Here is a 25,763-nt window from a genome sequence, read left to right as displayed (position 1 = left end):
ATTTTGCATTTTAAAGGCTCCTTTCTGTGCATCGCTCAAAATGCTCATTTTAATACTAATCAGCTCATTGTAATATATTTGCATAAGATTATCGTTGCCTGCTACCGTGATCAGTAAGATGGACGTACAACACCTTTGTGCATTACTCGCTAAATAACATGAACACTAAACTGGATAGAACAAGTCAAAATTGGATGTTCCTAGCACGTTGGGTTACCATATTTTGTCCCCCAAGAAGAAGGATGCATGCCCCGCCCCTTTCACACCCCACCCCGCCCCTTTCACACCTTCGCTCCGCCCCCTGTCACATTTTCCCCTCCCCCCTGTCACACACCCCATCACTCCCCCTCCCCGTCACCCCCCTCCCCTTACCTTACTACTGCCCTGGTGGTCTAGTGACCTCTTCGGTGCAGGAAAGTGCCCCCTCTTTCCTGCCCGGAGCACTGCCCGGCATGCATCCTTCCTGTTCGTGATCTCGGTGCCGATTCAAAATGGCCGCCAAGAGTTGAAGTCTCGCGAGGTCACGTCAACTCTCGGCAGCCATTTTGAATTGGCGCCGACATCACGAACAGGAAGGATGCAAGCAGGGCAGCGCTCTGGGCAGGAAAGAGGAGGCTTTTTCCTGCCCCGAAGGTGGAAGAGGTTACTAGACCACCAGGGCAGTAGTAAGGGGAGGGGAGGCCAGCAATCTGCCCGTTTGTCCAGATTTCTGGACAAGCTGGCAGGCGGGCCGGGCCGCCTTATAGAACCACCCACCACCCTGTTTGTCCAGAAATCCGGACAAATGGGCAGATTGGCAAAACCCGCCCGGTTGCCTGGACATGTCCTCAAAAAGAGGACATGTCTGGGTAAATCCGTACATATGGTAACCCTACTAGCATGGTAAGCTTTGTGCAAATGCTGCTTAGTCAACCCAGTGGACAAGTAAAATTTTCCATGGGATGACCGGTTGTCTGTTGTGATAGAGACATGAGTCTGTTCACCAAGAAGTGCAACCAGTTTCACCTCCGCTTTAAAGTAACTTAAGCCACTGTTCTGTTTGGCTGGAGACCAGTAACCAGTTCAACACGCACAGGCAACTCCACTGTTCTCACAGACTACGTTCACTGAACAGCAAAATTAAAGATAAGACGATCCACTGTTTGAGTGAGGAGGTTTGTCATAGCAAAATCCTGTTCCCAGTTTTGCTGTTTCATTTGGTCTACTGAGGAATCATCATTCACATCTCGCTTCCATTTGTACTTTTCACTTCCAACTGCAAGCATCAGATATACCTGAATAAAAGTAGTAAAAATTGGCAAAATTATTACTTCAGTAACAATAGAAGTGACAAATGTGATCCTGTACTTCTTTACAGGTAAAAGTGACAAAATGTTTACTTAAATACAGTAACTAGCTTCAATTACTTAAGGGTCCTTTTACAAAGTTGTGGTAAAAAGTGGCCTCCGGAAGTGTGGGTGCGTGAAATTGCCGCACACCGAGGCCAGTTGTTACCGCACTGAGAATTTCCATTATTTTAAATGGAAGTTATATATGGCCGCGAGCTAATAAAAATATTGGCATGTGACAATTTAGGGAAGGAAAATGGGACTTGATATACTGCCTTTCTGTGTATTTTGCAACTACATTCAAAGCGGTTTACATATATACAGGTACTTATTTTGTACCAGGGGCAATGGAGGGTTAAGTGACTTGCCCAGAGTCACAAGGAGCTGCAGTGGGACTCAAACTCAGTTCCCCAGGATCAAAGTCCACTGCAATAACCACTAGGCTACTCCTCCACTAGAGCTGATACTGTGATGTCATAATGCCTCATTCTACCAATGCCTGAGCCAACCTTATCAGTGATGTCACAATGGCTCAACTGTCCTATACTTGGCACACTTTCCCCCCTTAGTGTGAAGAGTTTCAGTTTCTGGTAACCAGAACTGATATTGTGATGTCATAGTGCCTCATTCCACCAATGCTTAAGAGCCAACCTCATCAGTGATGCCATATTGTCCTGTACTTGGCTCACTTTTATTATATATGACAGTAAGGGAAAGGGAAATGGGACTTGATATACCGCCTTTCTGAGGTTTTTGCAACTACATTCAAAGTGGTTTACGGTACTTATTTTGTACTGGGGCAATGGAGGGTTAAGCGATTTGCCTACAGTCACAAGGAGCTGCAGTGGGAATAGAACCCAGGTCCCCAGGATCAAATTCTGCTGCACTAACCACTAGGCTACTCCTCCACTGCCTGAGGCCTTACAGTCACCTACTTAGTAGGCATTAAGAGCTCACACGCTAACCCAGCGGTAATTGGACAGCATGAGGCAATGGCCGATTACCACCAGGCACGCCTATACCGCGCCCCCACACTAGAAAATAGAAAAATATTTTCTAGCACTGGAAATGCAACACGGCAAACACAAAACTACTGCACCTGGGCACACTCCGCAGTAGACCCATTTTGCCACAAGCTACCCATTTGGTAGCCCTAGTGCAAGGTTAGTAAAAGGGCCCCAACACTGCCAGAACCAAGCAATTGTCTTAAAACCAGCAGACAAAGGAGAAGAGATAGTGGTCCTAGACAGAGACACCTATGTAGAGGAAATTGAAAGACAACTCTCCGACAGAAATTATTACTTTCCTCTTGAGCAAGATCCTACAGATAGAAATCTCACAAGTAGTAGAATTCACACACAAAGCATGATATATTACATCCAAAGTGAACGCTTTTCTTATTATAGTGGAGGAATCATTAATTCCCATCATTTATGTTCTACCAAAAATCCATAGGTTGTTGACCAACCCACCAAGTAGACCCATCATCTCCGGTAATGGTTCAGTTTTAGACCCACTTTATAGTTTTGTGGATTTTTTTCCTAAGACCGTTTGTCCCTTTAGCAAAATCCTTTGTCCGTGACTCTTCTCACATGATCAACATACTGGATGAATATGACGGGGACCTTGACAATACTATCCTAGTCGCTCTTGACATAGACTCCTTGAACACAAACATTCCAAACATAGAAGCTTTAGCCATTCTGAAGAAAGTGCTAAGAGAAAGAACAACACTTCTTAGGGTACTCATCAGTGGCATAGCTATGGGGGACCACGGGAGCCTGGGCCCCCCAAATTGGCTCTGGTGCCCCCAGTTTGGCTGGCAGGGGTCCCCAACCCCTGCCAGCTGAAGTGTTTATCTGTCCCGCGCTGGTCTCGCACTTACCTCCTCTTCTGTTTCCAGTCGCACCGTACATGCTCTCGTTTTAATGAAATTGAGCATGCTCCTGCACTTTTTTTGTGATTTCTGCATGTATTTTATTGCATAAGTTGAATTCCTTGGCTTTTCATACATCCATGGAGAAGGCACTTTTCCAAGAGGTGTCCATGCACATTGTGACAGAACAGTGTGTTTTAAGCCTGTAAAACTGCCTTAATTAATTTTTGAAGTGTATTTCTCTAGTTTGGCCAGCAGGTGGTGCATGTTATGTTTTAAGCTGTTACAAAGAACTGACCTTTCCTTCTTTAGTTAACACAGATAAAGGAAATGCCTGCAGTGATGTTACCAGCTATTTTTTAAACTTGTTGTTCTGGACTCTGATTGGCCCAGGAGCTCAATTTCATTTGGATTTTACTGGGTTTTGCTCTAGTCTTAGCCAGGAAGAAAAGAGAGAGGGATCTTTTTGCTTTACATTTGGTAACTTGTGAGCAGCTACATGTCCTGATCTTCCCACTTACAACAGGTCAGTGGCTGGTGCACACCATCGTGCCTTTGTGCTAGTATGCTATAATTGCTTAGGCCATGTCTAATTGTTGTTATAGGACTGGTGTTGAACGTGCCCCATTGTGGCTATTAATGCGGCCTGATTTTTTTATGCTGACACACTGATCCGTGATCCACAACCTGCAACCCACTCTTACTTCTAAAGCAGGGTGTCACAATATGAGGTGAGAGAGCCCTTAGGCTGACGCAGGGCTCCAACCTGAGGGTCAGGAGGCTCCCACTGATGCAGACGAGTCACTGCCCAGCGGAGGCAGAAAACTGGAACACTGGAATTGTAACTGTGGAGCAGAGGACTGGAGCACTGGAGCTGGAACTGAGGAGCAGAGGACTGGATCATTGGAGCTGGAACTGCGGCAAGACAGGGACAAGGCAAGGTAGTCTTGGCAGGAACTGGTAGGCACAGCAGGAACAAGGCAAGGAACTCTTTGCAGGGGAAAAGGGCAGGCAAGGCTATGTATGAGATGAGGCAAGGCACGGTGCTGGCAACCTCCTGCGAGGGCAAGGTGGAAGGGAGGTCCGAGTGCTGAAATACCCCTCCAAGGGGAACATCAAGGAAGGGCTCCACCCTCTACTTCACCCACCTGCCCCTTTAAAACCAGAGCTTCAACGTGCGTGTGCCTAGAGACACTGGCATCACAGTATCGGGAGTGAGACTAGGGTCGCGTCAGAGCCGCCGAGGAGTGCTGCCCCAAACAACTCAGTGACACGCGGCAGAGGAAGAAGTCCAGAACACAACCGAGGTGAGTCAGGGGCCTGAGTCACAGCTGTGGCCCTGACACAGGGCTCCTTTTCTTCTTCCTCTGTGCTCCTTATCTATCCCTGCATGGCCGGGCTCTGCAGATATTTGAGCCGCTGCAGTGCAGTAAGTTGGGGAAATCTTGCAGGACTTGAAACCATGAGACTTCCCCAACTTCCTGCACCGTGCGGCTCAAATTTCTGCAGAGCCTGGCTGTGCAGGAGGAGGAGACAAGGAGTGTCAAGGAACGTGAAAAGGAGCCCTACTGTAGAGGTAAAAGCGGGGAACGGGTCTGTGTTCTCAGCCTTCTCAGGAGTAGCCCCCACGTTCTGGAATGTACTCCCAGAGGGGCTACATACAACTCAATACTACCTATTTCATGAAGCAGGTGAAAGTCTGGCTCTTCTCCCAAGCCATTAATACAGAGGGTGACTGACTATACACTCATTCTGCACCTGGAGTAGCTTGCTACACACACTGTAACTTAGATCAGTTCCTTATCTCTTGCTTAACTATACAACGAATGTGCCTTGACTTGAACTAGCCATAAAATGATCCCAACTGGCTCTGTACCACGCAACTTGTTCCCATCACATATCTGCTCTTGGTCCCTCAGCTATATGGTAAGCTGTATTGTAGAAAATATTTAGCATCATATCTGTGTTAGCTGAATGCTCTAATGCATGCTTATTAGGTGTATCATTAGTATTATGCTAACGTATTATATCTCTGGTACTTGAATTCCAATGCTGTTAAATGTGTATATTTTGTTTCATGGTAGCTCTATTATTAGGTTTCAATTTACTGTTCTCAAGTTTACCTCATTTATTGTATTTATGTTTATTCCTGGTTGTTGTACTATTGTTATACTGTTAACAAAATTGTAAGTGTAATGTTATACTGTACCTGCTGTACATTGCCTTGGGTTCATCTCTTCATAAAGGCGTTTAATAAATCCCAATAAGTAAATAAAGTGTTAAAGGAATGCTGAGGAAGAAGTGTAGGAGCCCTTATGTAGAGGTAAAATTGGGAGGAGAGGGAGAGAATCTGGATGAAGGAGGGAGGGGCCATAAGAAACTGTGGGAGAGGCCGAGGAGAGGGGCATGACAGGAATGGATCCTCAGGAGCTTAGTCAGGATCGGGAGGCGGGGCTGGTGGTTGGGAGGCGAGGATAGTGCTGGGCAGACTTATACGGTGTGTGCCAGAGCCGGTGGTTGGGAGGCGGGGCTGGTGGTTGGGAGGTGAGGATAGTGCTGGGCAGACTTATACGGTCTGTGCCAGAGCTGGTGGTTGGGAGGCGGGGCTGGTGGTTGGGAGGTGAGGATAGTGCTGGGCAGACTTATACGGTCTGTGCCTGTGCCAGAGCCGGTGGTTGGGAGGTGGGGCTGGTGGTTGGGAGGCGGGGATAGTGCGGGGCAGACTTATACGGTCTGTGCCCTGAAGAGCACAGGTACAAATCAAAGTAGGGTATACACAAAAAGCAGTAAATATGAGTTATCTTGTTGGGCAGACTGGATGGACCGTGCAGGTCTTTTTCTGCCGTCATCTACTATGTTACTATGAGAGAATCTGGATGAAGGCTGGATGCATGCCATGATTTAAGTGTGATTACTCGTGCAATTAAAATTGTTATTCGTTGCCCACCCCTAGTACCTACATATCGGCACCGAGTTATAGGTCAGTCCCCTATATCTGTAAGTGGTGGATTTTTCAAAACTGCATGTCCACATGGAATCAATTAAAGAGCCAAGTTTCAAAGCTCAATATTTTAGCTTTTTTTTTTTTTCCAGATGGTTTTTGCATTAGAAATGTAAGTAAGGATCCCTCTTTTATCATTCCTTCTGATCCAGGTCCAAGCAAGCAGACAGCCAACAGTTAGGTCAGGTGTAAATGCTGGTGTTGAAATGTTTGGAACTATACATATATTTCTACATAGACTTCTAATGTCCATCCAAATATTGGTGCGGGTATACACATTTAAATAGCGTCTTTTCTAAAATCATAACTTCAAAGTATGTTTACGTATGTTATACAAGTGCAAATCAAACCTAACTCTAATAAAATCACCTCTATATACTCTTTATTCCCCGATGTGCAATTTTTTTCCTGTGCACATGGATAAAACTTAATCAAGCTACTGAGGTGCATCAGAGCGACCCCATGTAAGAGCATAGGCCATGCTGAGTCAGATGAAGATCCATCAAGCCAAACATCCTGTCTCCAACAATGGCCAGTCCAGGTCTCAGGTACCCAGAAGATCTCAAAATGTAGATTAAATTTGTCATAGCTCATTTCCAGAGATAAGCACTGGCTTTCCCAAATCTATCTGGCTAATAATTCTTCATGACTTTTCCACCAGAAACTTCTCCAAAATTCTTTTGTATCCTGCTATGTTTATTTATTTATTTATTTATTTATTTGTAGCATTTGTATCCCACATTTTCCCACCAATTTGCAGGCTCAATGTGGCTTACATTTGACGTAATGGCAGTTGCCATTTCCGGTTAACAGAGTTACAAATGGTATTGCGTTCAGGTGCATACATACATGGAACATAACATATATGGAACAGTTCATGGTGTATATATATATATATATATATATATATATATATATATATCAAACATATAAATGGCAAGAGGCGTACTCACTCGCAAATGCGCAGTAGAGACCCTCTCTGTCCCGCCCCGCGTCAATACGTGATGACGGGGGCATGAGAGGGAACCTGCGCACCTGCGAGTGAGGGAACCGCCGTCGCCACCGCTCCCCCCCCTTCACCCAGGGTTGCAGCTACCGCTCTCCCCACCCACCCGGAGTCGCTGCCGCCACCCACCCTCCACCCGGCCACCTGGCTTCACTATTCAAACCGCCGGAATGCAGCACACAGCTCATCTGAGCTGCCGTTGGCCTTCCTTACCTGCCTGTGTCCCGCCCTCGCCGACGTTACGTCACACGAGGGCGGAACACACGCAGAGAAGAAGGAAGGCCGACGGCAGCTCAGATGAGCTGTGTGCTGCGTTCCGGCGGTTTGAATAGTGAAGCCAGGTACCCGGCCCGGGTGGAGGGGTGGTGGCGGGGACTCTGGGGGGGGAGGGGCGGCGGCGGCAACCTATCTGGGGGGGGGGCCTTTCAAACCCCCCCTCCTTCACTAGACCGTTTTTACGGGCTCTACGGCTAGTATACACATATACCATGAGCATACATGCATGATAAGGAAGAGTTCATTACTGTGTAATAATTGGATTGTAACGTATATTTCAGTCATGAGATAAGAGTTCAGTTTTATATAACTCGTGTATAATGTGTATAATGTATAATGTTGGTCACCTTAACCACAACCTCTGGCAACAGACTCCATTGTTTAATTATTCATTGTATGAAAAATACTCTCTACACTTTGTTTTCAAAAGCTGCTGGTAGTTAGTTTCATGGAATGTCCTCTTCTTTCACTGTGATTTTTAAGATCGGGCTGGCGGTAGTTCCGGTTTGCCGCATGGCACCGTAGTAAAAGGGCCCCTAAATAAATTAACTTCATTTCACCCTTAACATATTTTGGTATTCCAAACCAGAAAATTATGAATCACTATTTATCCATAAGGAAATTCTTAAGATGTGATTATATTTTAACAAACAACAAACAAACAAACAAAACTCCTAACAAACAAACAAAGCAAAACAATAAAAACATAGTTGACCCACTGAAGGGTCACCAAACATTTGGATGGGCATTTTAATTAGAAAGTAGCCCTTGTCACCAGCTTTAACTGTAGAAGAGCCTTCTCTTGAATTTGTGTAGGTTTACAAACATCTGGGAACAAAAAAGATTTTCTGGACCAAAAGAATAACTTCTTTATTAGAAAAATATGCTTTCAATATGTTGATTTTATCAGTCTCACTGAAGAAGGTCACCAGAAGGGCAGCCTTCTCAGTGGAGATACTATCCGATGATGACTCCAGAAAGACTATAAAATGTAAAGACTTGGACAATGCCAAAATATTTATTTATTTATTATTACATTTATATCCCACATTTTTCCCACTGAATGCAGGCTCAAAGTGGCTTACATAAACTGTAGAGGCTACAGTGCAATAAGAACAATTATACAAATTGAGAATGAGATATAAAATAACAAAATAAAATAGATATAAATAACAAAATAAAATATCAGTTCCTTCTTCTGTAGCATTCCTACGTCTAATTTTAGAAGGCAAATAATATAGGTCCTGCTTTACTAAACCATGCTAGCAATTCCCATGTGGCAAATGCGATGCTCATATGTTATGCCAGGAACTGCTAGCGCAGTTTCGTAAAAGAGGCCCATAGTTATGTGATACCAATACGCTCAACATTAGGAAACTTTGCGGCCCTTTTACCAAGCCGCATAGACGCCTACATGCACCCGTCAATTTGTAATTACAGCCCGGCTACCACATGGCCCGGGCGGTAATTTCATTTTTTACCCTCATCCACTAGGCGTTGGAAAATAATTTTTATTTTCTGGTGCAAGGCGCTAACCGGGCGATAAAAGGCATTCTGCGCACATAGACCATTACCACCCGGTTAATGCGTGAGACCTTACCGCTAAGTCAATGGGTGGCAGTGAGGCCTCAGATCCCAAATGGACGCACGTCAATTTTCATTTTGCCGCATGTCCATTTTTGGCCAAAAAGGGATTTCTTGCGCTGGTAGTCTGAAAAGTCAGGGCCTGGAATTCCAATCTTGAAAGAAGTGAGAAAAAGAAATAAAACTAAGCAAAGGAGAGAAAAATAAGGTTAAATACATATTTTTACAAACTTTCAAAAGGAGAACCTTCTTCTTCAGATCAGGTATGAGCAACTGGGACCTTCTTATGTGAAGTCCACTGCAGTGCCCCCTAGGGTGCCCCACTGCTCTGTTGGGATGTATATGTGTCCAGTTCACCAAGAATGATGGTCCCCCATACGTCCCAATGGCTTGTTTTTGTGCGTTTGTCCCTTGGACTTTTTTTTCCTGAAAATTGTTGAAAAGAAAAATGCGCTGAGCACAAAACATCTAAAAATGTCTAGGAAATGGCCATTTTCAAAACAAAAGAATAGGCATTTTTCAGGTTCAAAAATGGCTGTGTTTTCGCCACTTGATTTCTGGATATTTTCAGCAAAATGTCCACAGTCAGATTTAGACCTCATATTGAAAATGCCCCTCTATATCAGTCCGGTCACTTTTATTATTATTATTAGCATTTGTATAGTGCTACCAGATGCACGCAGCGCTGAACACCTGATACAGTTCCTGCTCAAAAGAGCTAGACAGACAAACAGGACAAATAAGGGAAAAGGACAAAGAGTAGCAAAATTCCGGAATCCCAAGAGTAGCAACATTCTGTGCAGAATCCCAAAGAGTAGCAAGATTCCGCACAAGAATCCCAAAGACTACTACTACTACTTCTACTTATCATTTCTATAGCGCTACTAGACATACACACTGCTGTATACTGAACATGAAGAGACAGTCCCTGCTCGATAGAGCTTACAATCTAATCAAGACAAACAGGACAAATAAGGGAAAAGGACAACGAGTAGCAAAATTCCGGAATCCCAAGAGTAGCAAGATTCCACACAGAATCCCAAAGACTACTACTTCTACTTATCATTTCTATAGCGCTACTACTACTACTACTATTTGACATTTCTAAAGTGCTACTAGGGTTACGCAGCGCTGTACAATTTAACATAGAAGGACAGTCCCTGCTCAAAGAGCTTACAATCTAATCAAGACAGACAAATAGGACAAATAAGGTATAAGGACAAAGAGTAGCAAGATTCTGTGCAGAATCCCAAAGAATAGCAAGATTCCGGAATCCCAAAGAGTAGCAAGATTCCATGCAGAATCCCAAAGAGTAGCAAGATGCCGGAATCCTAAAGACTACTGCTACTACTACCTATCATTTCTATAGCGCTACTAGACGTATACAGTGCTGTACACCGGACATGAATGCTCAAAAGAGCTTACAATCTAAATAATACAGACAGACAAGACAGTTATGGGTGAGGGAAGTAATGGGTGAGAAGGGAGGAAGGGACAAGGGGAGGGCAATTGTGGCTAGGAGCTAAAAGCAGCATTTTACCTATGTTTATTTTCAATTTAAAAAATATAAAATAAAATAAAATAAATATATAAAATAAATTGGTAAGATAAGACTTGGCTTTGGTAAAACCTATGTTAAGACGTTCCCATTAAGTACTTTTTTTTTTCTTTTAATAGTTTTTACCATTTTGCCCAGTATTGCATGGGCTAGCTTTGGCAATATGGTTCACAATGTAAACCAGCCCAACTTAGATATTGGTGATGCTGGAAAGGAGACCGTCTTTGCAAAGATCAGAAACCATAAACAGTGAATTTTGCCTGTGGGATCTATGTTATTATTACTCTTGTCTTTTTTTTTCTTTGTCCTTGAGGGATTGCGCACTGTCAGAGTTGGCAAGCAGCGGCTACAAGTATTAACATCATATCTATGCTCTTTGAATGTTCTATTGCGTTGCTTGTTAGGTGTTTCATCGGTATTATGCTGACATCCTATTATATAGTATAATAACCCATAAGTACATAAGTAATGCCACACTGGGAAAAGACCAAGGGTCCATCGAGCCCAGAATCCTGTCTACGACAGCGGCCAATCCAGGCCAAGGGCACCTGGCAAGCTTCCAAAAACGTACAAATATTCTATACATGTTATTCCTGGAATTCTGGATTTTTCCCAAGTCCATTTAGTAGCGCTTTATGGACTTGTCCTTTAGGAAACCGTCTAACCCCCTTTTAAACTCTGCCAAGCTAACCGCCTTCACCACGTTCTCTGGCAATGAATTCCAGAGTTTAATTATGTGTTGGGTGAAGAAATATTTTCTCTGATTTGTTTTAAATTTACTATGCTGTAGTTTCATCGTATGCCCCCTAGTCCTAGTATTTTTGGAAAGCGTGAACAGACGCTTCACATCCACCTGTTCCACTCCACTCATTATTTTATATACCTCTATCATGTCTCCCCTCAGCCGTCTCTTCTCCAAGCTGAATAGCCCTAGCCTCCTTAGTCTTTCTTCATAGGGAAGTCGTCCCATCCCCGCTATCATTTTAGTCGCCCTTCGCTGCACCTTTTCCAATTCTACTATATCTTTCTTGAGATGCGGCGACCAGAATTGAACACAATACTCAAGGTGCGGTCGCACCATGGAGCGATACAACGGCATTATAACATCCTCACACCTGTTTTCCATACCTTTCCTAATAATACCCAACATTCTATTCGCTTTCCTAGCCGCAGCAGCACACTGAGCAGAAGGTTTCAGTTTATTGTTGACGACGGCCCCCAGATCCCTTTCTTGGTCCGTAACTCCTAACGTGGAACCTTGCATGACGTAGCTATAATTCGGGTTCTTTTTTCCCCACATGCATCACTTTGCACTTGCTCACCTTAAACGTCATCTGCCATTTAGCCGCCCAGTCTCCCAGTCTCGTAAGGTCCTTCTGTAATTTTTCACAATCCTGTCGCGAGTTAACGACTTTGAATAACTTTGTGTGATCAGCAAATCTAATTACCTCGCTAGTTACTGCCATCTCTAACGTCACCTATAGAACTTTGAAAATGAGCCCTATTCATGTTTATATTTGGTAAATTTTACTATTGTTGTTAACAAAATTGTAAGTATTATGTACGCTACCTTGGGTAAATCTGCACATAAAGCTGGTTAATAAAAAAATCTCAATAAAAAAAATAATCTATTGTCTGTGAGCTCCAGAATCATGCCATCCCTTCCCTCTCAGCGCCAGTCCCGTGCGGGGATGCAGATGGAGCAGCGCTCGTGCGCCTTTAAGAGGCCGCCCCGCGCGCAGGCGCATCCCGGCCCGCGAGGGATGGAGCTGGACTGAGAAGAGAAAGCGAGAGCGGCGGCGACTGTGTGACTCGGGGGTCTCGCGCTACCGTCCGGGCGGAGGAGGGGGACGACGACGAACGACAGCCAGACAGTAGAGCGGGAACCGGAGCTTCCTCCCCCTCCCCCACCCGAAGTGCCACAGCTGCAGCCGGCTCGCGCTGCTGCCCCCACCGGCCCTCGGATACATTGTCGCAGCGGCGGGAAGGATTGTTGCGCGCGCGCGAGAGAGACAGAGCGAGGACACTCGCGGGTCTCCCGGTCCGGGCTCGCGCTCTCCTCTTGTACGGTGTGTGGGGGGGAAAATGGCTGCTTGAGAGCCGGTGAGGGAGCTCCGGCCTCTCCTCCTCCTCAGTTGACCCTCAAGGCTTTCCGCATCTGGCTGTTCCTGTTTCTCTACTTTGCAAGGAATTATCTTTTTTTTTTGTTCCCTGTGGAGATAACCCCCCCCCCCCGTCTTCCTGTCCTGCTAAGGTCTGGCTTTTCTCTTTTGGCATCTTCTAACGGGATTCTCTGGCTGCTGCATCGTCACCGTGTGAACTCTAAGAAGAGATCTGGAGCAGCAGCGAATCGTCTGCGTCCCCGGGAGTTCTTCTTAGCTGCTGCTTATTATTATTTCCATTGGATGTGCAAAAGTTCCCCATCTGCTGGGGGGAATAAGGAGAACCCCCTCTTTGGACTTTTTATTATCGATTTCCAAGAAAGAAAGAAAACCGGGACTGCAAAGCAGCAGCAGCAGCACTTTCGTCTTGATGGTGCTCCCTGGGCTTGACAAAATGCAACTGTGGAGGCGAGGATTTTGCCCTCCTTTTGCTGGCAAGAGCCCACCGTGGCCTGGAGGAGCCTTGCTGCTCTTCTACTCCGTCCTCTACCTGCTCTGCTATGCCCAGGTGTCCCATTCCAAACCCTGCGAGAAAAGCCCCTGCTTCTCGGGCCGCTGTGTCAACTCCAGCTGCCTGTGCGACCAGGGCTGGGTGGGAGACCAGTGCCAGCACTGCCAGGGCAGATTCAAGTAAGTCACTGGAGTCATCACATTACCATCTCTGCGCCCTGGGAGATAGCATTGCTGCTTGGAAAGTGCTTCTCAGCTAAAGTATTACCCTAATATTACTCCAGTGAGGGCAAGGAGTAGTACAGATGTGTTGCCTCTTGGCCTTTGCAATGATTCCTTAAGGCAGAGCCAGCCAGGAGGAGGTCATTCTGCCTCCTTATTACAGGATTGGAAAGAAATGTGATTCTAATTTCAACATTGTCAGTGGTGGGGGGAAGTGGTAGCTTTGCAGATAATTGATGGTGAGAAGGCAAGTGCTGGCTGATTAATCTTTAGGCTGCTTCTGCATGGCTTACGGCCTGATGAAGCAAAGGAACCGAGAGGCTGGAAATGTGATGGAGCCGGATGACATTGGGGCAGGGCATCATTCAGTAGTAAGGTGACATATTGATTGAGTTGATGCTGTAATAGTAGGGGAGGGGGAGGGGGCTTGTTCCCCCTCCCCCCCAGTTATTATTTTGAGAACCCACTCCTCTGTGATTAAAACCAGAGTCGGATTTGATATGAGCTGACCTCAACGTGTAGCTTTTGTGTTATATTTTTCTGGAATGCATTATCTTTGGGATTTGGGCTTGCTTTACTGCTTTTGCTAACGGGGTGGCCTTGAATGCCATTAGCGGGAGGGGGGGTCACCGAAACAGCTTTGTAGACTGTTATCAGCAGAATAACATAAATCTGTAATTTATGCTTTATGGTTGTGACATCTTGGCAAAAAAAAAAAAAAAAAAAATCACGCAGCCATCGCCAGGTACGATGAAAGCACAATCTTTTGGAGTAGCTCAGACAAATGGTTAAAACAGCTGGTAGAGAACTGGGGCTCAAATCCCGCTTTTCCTCTTCATGTTCCTTGTGACCTTGGGTAGGTCACTTCACCCTCCATTGCCTAAGGTAGAAAACGGGAGCGTGTAAGCCCTCTCGAGTGGGGGACCTGCCTATTGTTCCCCAATGTAAGTTGCCTTAAGCTCAAGTTTGGACAGGCAAGTAATACAATCCCCAAATCAAGGAAGTGTTTTAGGGTAGTGTTCTGCCACTTGAATACCCTCATGTCATGAGATTTCCATTCACTGTTATTTTTCAGACATGTATCCCATGCTGTTCTGATGCCAAGGTATGAAGGAACAGAGCACTGGGATGGGTATCACTTGATCAAAACATTGCATTGCTAATGATGTTAGACTGATAATTGCTTTCATTCAGCCATGCTTAATGCACTGTCTTCCCCCAAGTCCCTTAAGAGGTCACGAATGACATGCACAGTCTCATAAGAATGTGCATGGATACAATATACAGTATTTTGAACCTTGATTCGTGTTAAAGTCTGAAAAAGGGAGCACGTGGGATGTAAAATCTGCAGGAGAAGCAGGTTACTGAATTGCTAAATTGTGATGTATAAGCCTGCTGTTCTTTACTGTAAGTGATTTGACTGCCCCTGACCTATATGATGTCTTGAATAAAAAGAGCTGCACTCTGCTTGCCAAGTAATGCTAGCAGTTTCTCAGTGAATTTTCTGTGGTCTTATTGCAGAGACAGTAGATGAAAGCAGTTTTCTTGGCCACAGTAGCGTTGTTAGTGAAATGTAAAGGGGAAATGGGACTTGATATACTGCCTTTCTGTGGTATTTTGCAACTACATTCAAAGCGGTTTACATATATTCAGGTACATATTTTGTACCTGGGGCAATGGAGGGTTAAGTGACTTGCCCAGAGTCACAAGGAGCTACAGTGGGAATTGAACCCAGTTCCCCAGGATCAAAGTCCACTGCACTAACCACTAGGCTACTCCTCCACTCATTCCACCAATAAGAGCCAACCTCATCAGTGATGTCACAATGGCTTGACTGCCCGATACTTGGCTCACTTCTGATATTGTGATGTCATAAGGGAAATGGGACTTGATATACTGCCTTTCTGTGGTATTTTGCAACTACATTCAAAGCGGTTTACATATATTCAGGTACTTATTTTGTACCTGGGGCAATGGAGGGATAAGTGACTTGCCCAGAGTCGCAAGGAGCTGCAGTGGGAATCGACCCCAGTTCCCCAGGATCAAGGTCCGCTGCACTAACCACTAGGCTACTCCTCCACTCCCAGGGGGGAGGGGGGGTGTGGGGGTGGGATTTGATATACCGCTTTTCAGTGGTTACAGTCAAAACAGTTTACATACTATATACAGGTACTTAGGCCCAGATGCACAAAACCTAACGAGCCCACAACTTGTGTTTTAAACTGGTTCCAGCCAGTTTAAAACGCAAGTAGTTCACCCCGGGCATGCACTAAGGGCATTTTCCCTGCCACGGTAGCAGGCAACGAAAACGGAATGCAAATGATTGAAAAGCTATTATAATGAGCTGCACTACCGTTTTTCTGATTCCCTTACCGTAGGAACCCTAACGAGATGTCTGACCTCTTGTTAGGGCTCCTGTGAGGGAATCGGAAAGGAAAAGGGCCCTCAAAAAAGGTAAAAAACAAAAAAAAAAAAGCAGGGAGCGCATGTGAGGGGCGTCAATTTAAGGACGTACTCTCCCTGCGCTTCTGAGAGACGTCTTTTTTTTCGCATTTTTTTTTTTTAGCTCTGCCGGCGCTGGTGTTTTTTCCCCCCTTCTATTTTGTCTTCGCCGCCCCTCCACAGCAAAACTTTTATGTTTTTCTGGTTGCCGGAGAATCGGGACGACCCTTTAGATTAGGCTCCTCTTCCTGGTCTCTTCAGCCAATCAGAGCGCGTTTCGCTGACAACAGCCAGCTAAGCCCGCTTTGATTGGCTGAAGAGACCAGGAAGAGGAGCCTAATCTAAAGGGACGTCCCGATTCTCCGACTCAGGTACCGAAGGACTAGAGAATGCAAGTGAGCTACAACGAGTAGCTCATTTGCATTCCATATCGTTGATGTGTTCCCGTTCCCTACCGATTCGCTATGGAATCGGTAGGGAACGGGAATTACCAATGTCTTTAATGCATCTGGGCCTTATTTTGTACCTGGGGCAATGGAGGGCTAAAAGTGATTTGTGCATAGTTGTAACAAGGAGCTGCAGTGAGAATGGAACCCCTGGTTCCCCAGGTCACTGCACTAATCTAGGCTACTGTATTTTATTACATTTGTACCCTGCGCTTTCCCACTCATGGCAGGCTCAATGCGGCTTACATGGGGCAATGGAGGGTTAAGTGACTTGGCCAGAGTCACAAGGAGCTGCCTGTGCTGGGAATCGAACTCAGTTCCTCAGGACCAAAGTCCACCACCCTAACCACTAGGCCACTCCTCCACTCTACTGTACTTGGTTGGAAGTGAGAATATGGTGATGGGTTTTATTTATTTATTTTTGTGGTTACTAGCCAGTCCTTTCTGGCTCCTGTCATGCTTAAAAAAAAATGAATACTGCTAAAGGTGATCCAGGGCTTAGTTTCACCTGTTCAGGATTAGACGCATACAGCTGGTCTATAGGGGCAAAATAACATGCTGGGTTGTTGGCAAGTGGGATGCAAGAATACATAAATAAATAAATAAATCTTCTTATGTTAATTCAATAATTGTCTTCAGGGTATCCATTTACTGGAAGGACCTTGGTGATAGTCAAGTGAGCAATCCAACAATTTAGTGTACTCATAAGGGCTTGTAATTGAGAGAGAACGCAGTGCTTAATGGGTGATAATGATTACAGTATGAGAATACCTTTGGGATTTTATGAGCTCTTCAAAGATTTACATTTTTTTCTTCTGTTTTTTGCAGCACTGGGGTGGCTTTTGAAGTGACACAAATTAAGTTTTTTTTGGTTTTTTTTTTTTAAATTTCTGAGTACCCAGTATGCAATCTTTAAAGGACAAAGAGAGCTTGTGCCAGGGGAATTGATTTTGGAATGCAGGCTCAGGAGCCAGGAGGTGTGAACGCAGCTGGTTCACAAAAGATGTTAGAGAGAAGTTCTCTTTTTCTAAAATCTTCCTGTTCTAAAAGTGCATTTTAAAATCCATGCATACACTACTACCCGAATTATAGCTACGTCATGCCATGTTAGGAGTTACGGACCAAGAAAGGGATCTGGGGGCCGTCGTCGATAATACACTGAAACCTTCTGCTCAGTGTGCTGCTGCGGCTAGGAAAGCGAATAGAATGTTGGGTATTATTAGGAAAGGTATGGAAAACAGGTGTGAGGATGTTAAAATGCCGTTGTATCGCTCCATGGTGCGACCGCACCTTGAGTATTGTGTTCAATTCTGGTCGCCGCATCTCAACAAAGATATAGTAGAATTGGAAAAGGTGCAGCGAAGGGCGACTAAAATGATAGCAGAGATGGGACGACTTCCCTATGAAGAAAGACTAAGAAGGCTAGGGCTTTTCAGCTTGGAGAAGAGACGGCTGAGGGGAGACATGATAGAGATATATAAAATAATGAGTGGAGTAGAACAGGTGGATGTGAAGCGTCTGTTCACGCTTTCCAAAAATACTAGGACTAGGGGGCATACGATGAAACTACAGCGTAGTAAATTTAAAACAAATCGGAGAAAATATTTCTTCACCCAACACGTAATTAAACTCTGGAATTCATTGCCAGAGAACGTGGTGAAGGCGGTTAGCTTGGCAGAGTTTAAAAGGGGGTTAGACGGTTTCCTAAAGGACAAGTCCATAAAGCGCTACTAAATGGACTTGGGAAAAATCCACAATTCCAGGAATAACATGTATAGAATGTTTGTACGTTTTTGGAAGCTTGCCAGGTGCCCTTGGCCTGGATTGGCCGCTGTCGTGCACAGGATGCTGGGCTCGATGGACCCTTGGTCTTTTCCCAGTGTGGCATTACTTATGTACTTATGTCCTCTACTTGGCTCACTTTTATTACATAGAGCAGTGATTTAACCTATTGTGATGTCATAGTGGCTCATTCCACCAATAAGAGCCAACCTCATTAGTGATGTCACAATGGCTTGATTGTATAGAATGTTTGTACGTTTGGGAAGCTTGCCAGGTGCCCTTGGCCTGGATTGGCCGCTGTCGTGCACAGGATGCTGGGCTCGATGGACCCTTGGTCTTTTCCCAGTATGGCATTACTTATGTATTTATGTACCTACTTTGTACTTTTTGAGGAACAGAATTATGTCAGCATAATTCCCTGCATGTCCCTTTAAAATAGCTGAGTAGCTTTGTTCTGTACCATACTACAGGTTACCTCACATAGGGGCCCATTTGCTAAGCTGCGGTAAGCATTAATGCGTGCTTACTGCATCTTAAAATGGCCCAAGGTAAGTTTTGCATGTGCTAAAAAAAGAAAATGCATTTATTAGCGCCGGGGGGGGGGGGGGGGGGGTGTCGGTGGAGAGTACTACTACTATGAATCATTTCTATAGAGCTACAAAATGTATGCAGTGCTGTACACATTATATGCAGGCACTTTCTCTGTCCCTCGAGGGCTCACAATTGAAGTTTTTTTTTTTTTTTTTTGTACCTGGGGCAATGGAGGGTTAAGTGACTTGCCCAAGGTCAGAAGGAGCTGCAGTGGGAATCGAATCTAGGTTGCCAGGATGAAAGCCTGCTGCACTAACCGTTAGGCTACTCCTTCACTTCGGGGAGTAGGCGTGGCTATGCTAATCGGTTAGCGCGTAGGACTACAAAATAGGAGTCGGTAAGTGCTTACACACTTTCTACTGCTGCTTAGTAAAAGGACCCCATAGAGTGGGACTAGATTGGTTCATGGATTCTTGTAGGTGTGATGATGTAGTTAATATGGACCAATTAGATGCAGCAAATGTGAGCTCATTTGTGATTCTCATGCTAAAATGACTGACTGTCCTCCAGGTGTAAGGGGGAGGAGCTTAGGGTTGATTAAATAAGGGGTCCTTTTTGTAAGGTGCGCTAATGGATTTAGTGCACACTAAATGCTAAGAAACCCACGGGAATAAAATGAGCTTCTTAACATTTATCATGCACTAATCCCAATATTTTTCAGGCTCCATATATAGAATCTAGACCTAAAATGTATTAGGTGCACGCAGCCTAGTGGTTAGTGCAGTGGACTTTGATCCTGGGGAACTGAGTTCAATTCCCACTGCAGCTCCTTGTCACTCTGGTCAAGTCACCTAACCCTCCATTGCCCCTGGTACAAAATAAGTACCTGAATATATGTAAACCGCTTTGAATGTAGTTGCAAAAACCTCAGAAAGGCGGTTTACCAAGTCCCATTTCCCTTTCCCTATTTGAGATTCTACACGGAATGTTGCTGTTGCTACTATTTGAAATTCTGGAATGTTGCTACTATTTGAGATTCTACATGGAATGTTAATGTTGCTATTCCACTAGCAACATTCCATGTAGAAGCCTGCCCTTGCAGATCAGCAATGCGGCCGCGCAGGCTTCTGTTTCTGTGAGTCTGACGTCCTGCACACACAAACGTCCAAATCAGTATTATCAAAACCTCTTTTTGGACGTCTTTCTCTGAAGTCTATCAGAAGGACGTCCAAATCTCAAGGGGGTGTGCCAGGGGCGTTTTCAAGGCGGGACGGGTGTTCCTAAGACATGGACGTCTTTCAGCAATAATGGAACAAAACAAAGATGTCCAAAACTTAGATGTTTTGAGCTAGACCTGTTTTTATAACGAATAGCTGCAATGGGAATTGCACCCACTTCCTCAGGATCAAGGTCTGCTGCACTAACCACTAGGCTACTCCTCTATTCCACACAAGAGCACTGGAGGGACTGTGGATCACCTCCCCTTAGGGGGCACTGCAGTGGACTTCAGAAAAAGCTCCCAGGTGCATAGCTCTCTTACCTTATGTGCTGAGCCCCCCAAACCCGACCCCCCACAACTGTACACCACTACCATAACTCTTAGGGATGAAGGGGGACACCTACATGTGGGTACAGTGGGTTTGTGGTGGGTTTTGGAGGGCTCACATTTACCACCACAAGTGTACCAGGTAGGGGGGGATGGGCCTGGGTCCGCCTGCCTGAAGTGCACTGCAGTACTCACTAAAACTGCTCCAGGGACCTGCATACTGCTGTCATGGAGCTGGGTATGATATTTGAGGCTGGCATAGAGGCTAGAAAAAATATTTTTTTTTTTTAGGGTGGGAGGGGGTTAGTGACCACTGGGGGAGTAAGGGGAGGTCATCCCCGATTCCCTCCGGTGGTCATCTGGTCATTTAGAGGACATTTTTGTGGCTTGATCGTAAAAAAAAAAAAGGACCAAGTAAAGTCTTCCAAGTGTTTGTCAGGGACGTCCTTCTTTTTTCCATTATCGTCCGAGGACGCCCATGTGTTAAGCATGCCCCAGTCCCGCCTTCGCTATGCTTCTGACACGCCCCTGTGAACTTTTGGTCGTTCCCGCGACGGAAAGCAGTTGAGGACGCCCAAAATCGGCTTTCGATTATGCCGATTTGGGTGACCCTGTGAGAAGCACGCCCATCTTCCGATTTGTGTCGAAAGATAGGCGCCCTTCTCGTTCGAAAATAAGCCTGTTAGTGTCCAAACCACATAAAAAATAAAACTAAATCATGAGAAAAAACAGGACATGTGTAAACCAATCAAAATGCTAAAACAAGGCATCTTAAAAAAAAATCTTGTTAAAAGTCGCCGAAAATAAAGAGAGTACTCAAATTAGCTGTTTAATTTACCTAAGCAGAATATGTAGTGGAAGTCATTGGAATGGTTCTAAAAATTGTGAGCTTCCTTTGGAAAGGGTAATTATCTGAGGATGTTTTGTCCTGTAAATCAAGGTTGGGGTAGCACTGACTGATGGGGATGGATGCTAGTTAGAGATTTATAGGATAATTAATTCCTATAGCAGATTTCGCTAAATGAGATGACCTTGGAAACTAACATGAGACATGACTGATCAGTCTTAACCAATTAAATTTGACACCTTATTACCATCTCTATGGAAACTAGGTTTTTTGAACCCAAAGATAGTGACAGGGAAATAGAGTTTTAAAGAAAACCCTTCAGTGTATTTTTCAATATTTGAGTAGAGAAAATTTGCAAAATGTTAATTAACTCCATTGCAGTTTTAGTGCTACATTACTATTTTAAAAACCTCTTCTAAGCTTCAACCCAATAATTCAGAGACTTTTCGAAGCAGATGTGCTGAGATTACTCGTAGATTACCTCACCTGGCTCTTACTGTGTGTATGTGATGTAATTCCTAGCATTAACTAGCATGGCTGTGTGAGGTAATTTGATTCTTGAAAATATGACTGACTCAGTGGCGTAGCCAAGGGTGGGCTTGGGTGGGCCCAGGCCCACCCACTTTGAGCTCAGGCCCACCAGTAGCAGCACACCTATGGTGTGGCTGGCAGAGATTCCCAAGCTGAAAACTCCCAACAACTGTCCCTCCTGCATACCTTATAAATAGCAGATCTTCGCCTGCTGGAAGCAGCGACTGATACATACTGCTCACACCGGCCCCAAAGCCTTCCCCTCTGATGTATTCCCGCCTATGCAGAAACAGGAAGCTGCATCAGTGGGAAGGATGTGGGGCCAACATGAATACTGTGTATTAGTTGCTGCTTACTGCCAGTGAAAATCTGCTATTTAAAAGGTGTGCAGGAGAGGGGGGATATTTGAGAGACCATGTGGCATGCAGGCGAGAGAAGGAGAGACCAAATCACCTGTGGGATGGGGTGGGGTTCTTCTGCCCACCCATCTTGGGCCCAGGCCCATCCAAAATTGAGAGTCTGGCTACGCCCCTGGACTGACTCTTGCTGCTTGGATTGGAAATCTGCCATTGGGAAGTGGTGGTTCCTAAGATCCCAAACTCGGCATTTACTGGGCTGTAGAGAGCTGCAGGCTATTTAATTTCTTTGTTACATTTGTATCCCACATTTTCCCAGCTATTTGTAGGCTCAATGTGGCTTACATAGTACCGGAGAGGCCTTTGCAGGCTCCGGTGTGAACAAATACAGGGTGATGTTGTGGTAAGATCAAGTTCATGTGGCACAGCCACATTAGGGAATCGGAGAACGGAAGAGTTGTGTTATGTCCATTACGTGCTTTAGTTTGGTTGTGTTGCAGAGATTAGGCATTTAATTTGGATCGGTAGGGTATGCCTTTTTAAACAGGCTGGATTTAGTGATTTCCGGAAATTTAGGTGGTCGTACGTCGTTTTCAAGGTTTTGGGTAATGCGTTACACAGTTGTGTGCTTTTGTAGGAAAAGCTAGATGCGTACGTTGTTTTGTATTTAAGTCCTTTACAGCTTGGGTAGTGCAGATTTAGGTAAGATCATATTGATTCGGATGTATTTCTCTTTGGTAAGTCGATCAAGTCTGTCATGTAACTCGGGGCTTCTCCGTAGATGATTTTGTGAATCATGATGCAGATTTTGAAGGCGATTAGTGGTATCTGGCAACACTGTCATTGTGATGGCTGACCTAGGTTTGCGGAGGGATATTACAATATGCAAAATACTAAATCGCCCTTAGTTTGAAACATATGATTTTTTTTTGCAGGTTATTATGTCTTGATCAATTTAAAGGTTTTGAGCTGTTGAAATCACTGCTGCGTTCTTTCATTAGGGTAGTGGTTCCCAAACATGGTCCTTGAGGTTTACAGAATATCCACAATGAATATTCATGATTCGCATGCAATGGAGGCAGTGCATACAAATCTCTCTCATGAATATTCATTGTGGATATCCTAAAAACCTGACTAGCTGGGGTGTCTCTAGGACCAGGTTTGGGAACAACTGCATTAGAGAATGACTTGACATAATTCTTATGTTTCATTTACTATATATTTGTAAATTGCTATTTCTGCAGTTATTCAATAGAATAACAGGGTCAGTGATAGCAGATAAGGACCACTTAGACTATCCATTCTACCGCTCAGCTTAGGCTCCTCCTGTCTGGTTCATAACTATTTCGGATGATTGAGCATGTATATCCCCATGCATGAACCAAGCCTGGCTCCTCAACCTTGGCTTCTCAACATGTCCGGCGTTCTATTACAATGCTAGTCTTCACTGACTCTGCTGGTAGACTTCTGTCATTTGTCGTTCTTCTGGATTTTGACAAGACCAGTACTGAATCCAGAGCTTGAGCCCTCTTCGTCCCTTACCACCTAGCTTTGTCACAATTTATTATGGATTTAGTTCACCTCTTTTTTTATTTTTTTTATTTTTATTTTTTAGTGGTAGCTCAAGGTGAGTTACTACTGTACCCGAACGTATTTGCATGTTACCAGATTTTGTGTGTGTGTGTGGCTGCTAAACCATTGCTGGTGGGGTTGTAATTATAGACCTGAACGGGATTCACAGGAATCCCCTCTGGGGCTGCTGTGTTCCCGTGGGCATGGAAGCAGTTCCTGCGTAAGTGTAAGCTGCACCTGTACCAGCTTCTTACCTACCAAGTACTAAAGAGTGCCACCTGCTCCTCCTCTTTGCTTTAACAGTGCAGACATAGAAAGTCTTCCATTAACCCTCTGTGCATCACAGGTCACCTGATCTATTGATGCGTGCATGTGGTGACCTCTCAGCACACAGTGCCAGCAAATCAAGAGATGAGCCTTACATGTGCACACCAGAGTGTTCCAACTTCCAGTGTCCAGTTCTTCCTTGCCTGCAGTGCTGAAGCTCGAACACAGAGACCAAGAAAGCCAACTGGATTTTTTTTTAAGGCACCATTAAATTCTTGCGTCGATGGGTGGGGACACTATTCTTCATTCACTGGCTTGTTCTTCTATCGTTTTGGCCTTCTATAAAGAGGCGTTCTTATTTATGTGCCAAGAATGCACCTATTTGGATCTGATTCTATGTAGGCGCCTACTTTCCTGTATAGAACACTAGTGTAAGAGGTCAAATATGAGCCTATATTTTAGGTCCAAGCACTCATAAGGGCCAGCTCTGTTAGTGCCAGTGGGTACTGAGCACCCCTAGAATTGAACAAGTTCCCAGGGAGGGATGATTTGTATTGCGTTTGGTACGCCCAATCATTTTGAAATGTTGGCACCTATGCAAGTATTTATAGCAGCCGTAGAGCTGGAGTAAATGCTACTGTCTACGTTGCAAAAGTACATGCATAGTATTTTTTGTAATTCTCGGTCATGTGTCGGTGTCCCACCCATATGAACGCCAACCTGCAAAGTACGGGACATCAAATATTGGCACATACAGAATAGAATGTAACAAGTCATCTGGACTACTGCAACGCACTGTACGCTGGCTGCAAAGAACAGACTATCAAAAAACTCCAAACAGCCCAGAATACAGCAGCCAGACTAATATTTGGAAAAACTAAATATGAAAGTGCAAAACCCCTAAGAGAGAAACTTCACTGGCTCCCACTCAAGGAACGCATTGCGTTCAAGATCTGCACGATTGTACACAAAATCATTCACGCAGGTGCCCCAATCTACATGCTAAACCTCGTGGACCTGCCTCCCAGAAACGCCATAAGATCAGATTTCTCAATCTGCACTTCCCCAGCTGTAAAGGACTGAAATACAAGCCGATACACGCCACCACCTTCTCTTACATGAGCACGCAGTTGTGGAATGCATTACCTACAGCCCTGAAAACTATTGACGAAATAACTAACTTTCGCAAATCTCTGAAGACACATCTCTTCAACAAGGCCTACAAAGATAACCCATAGCCTTACAAAACTACCTCACCAACCCATCCAGTTATTAAAGTCCACCTTCTGTGCTATCCTGCCTAACACCTTCCTTCTCTCTTCCCTTACTTAATCTCTGTACATTATCAATTGTATCTGATATCCTGAAATGACTATGTCATAACAAAACTCTGTAAGCCACATTGAGCCTGCAAATAGGTGGGAAAATGTGGGATACAAATGCAATAAATAAATAACCAGAAAGTGATCATTTGCGCATTCATGTGTGTTCTTGACGCCTAAATATATCTAAGTGGATCCCCCAATGAGGTCAGTTTCCAAAAGCCATTTACCTGGGTGAATATCTATTTGAAAATGGACTACCTTGCTGTGGTTTAAAAGTACATGCTGTCTTGTTTTGTTTTTACTGTAGCTGCCCTAGGCGACCATTTAGTCTGCCTAAATTATTAAACTGGTCCTAGATGGGAGGTTGGATTTGGAGTATTTCTGCTATAAAAACGGTTATCATTCTATCTATTGGATATTTCAGAAATAAGATATATTTTAAAATGCTGTTGACCTAAGAACCCGAATGGAAAAATCTAATTTTCTAAATACATTTTTTGCCCCTAGTTTCTTTCAGTTATCACCATACTAGTAAACGAGGCCCGTTTCAGAGCAAATGAAATGGGCGCTAGCAAGGTTTTCGTCGCCAACACCCCCCCCTCGGCCAACCCCTTCGTTCTGCCATTGCTCCGCCCCCAACATCATGACGTTTGAT

The 25,763-nt window shown here is 44.6% G+C and overlaps 1 protein-coding gene across 1 annotated transcript in view; it reads left to right on the top strand.

The window, feature by feature from the left end:
- The first annotated feature begins 13,136 nt into the window (after window positions 1–13,136).
- Window positions 13,137–25,763, top strand: part of ATRNL1 (attractin like 1) — a 1,590,902-nt gene continuing 1,578,275 nt past the window's right edge. The window contains 1 exon segment of the mRNA XM_030202658.1: window positions 13,137–13,421. Coding sequence (XP_030058518.1) covers window positions 13,162–13,421 — 260 coding nt within the window. The 5' untranslated portion in view covers window positions 13,137–13,161.

Source organism: Microcaecilia unicolor, chromosome 5 (assembly GCF_901765095.1).
Source record: "Microcaecilia unicolor chromosome 5, aMicUni1.1, whole genome shotgun sequence".
In the NCBI taxonomy this organism is placed as follows: domain Eukaryota; kingdom Metazoa; phylum Chordata; class Amphibia; order Gymnophiona; family Siphonopidae; genus Microcaecilia; species Microcaecilia unicolor.
This window is presented reverse-complemented; position numbering and strand designations above follow the sequence as displayed.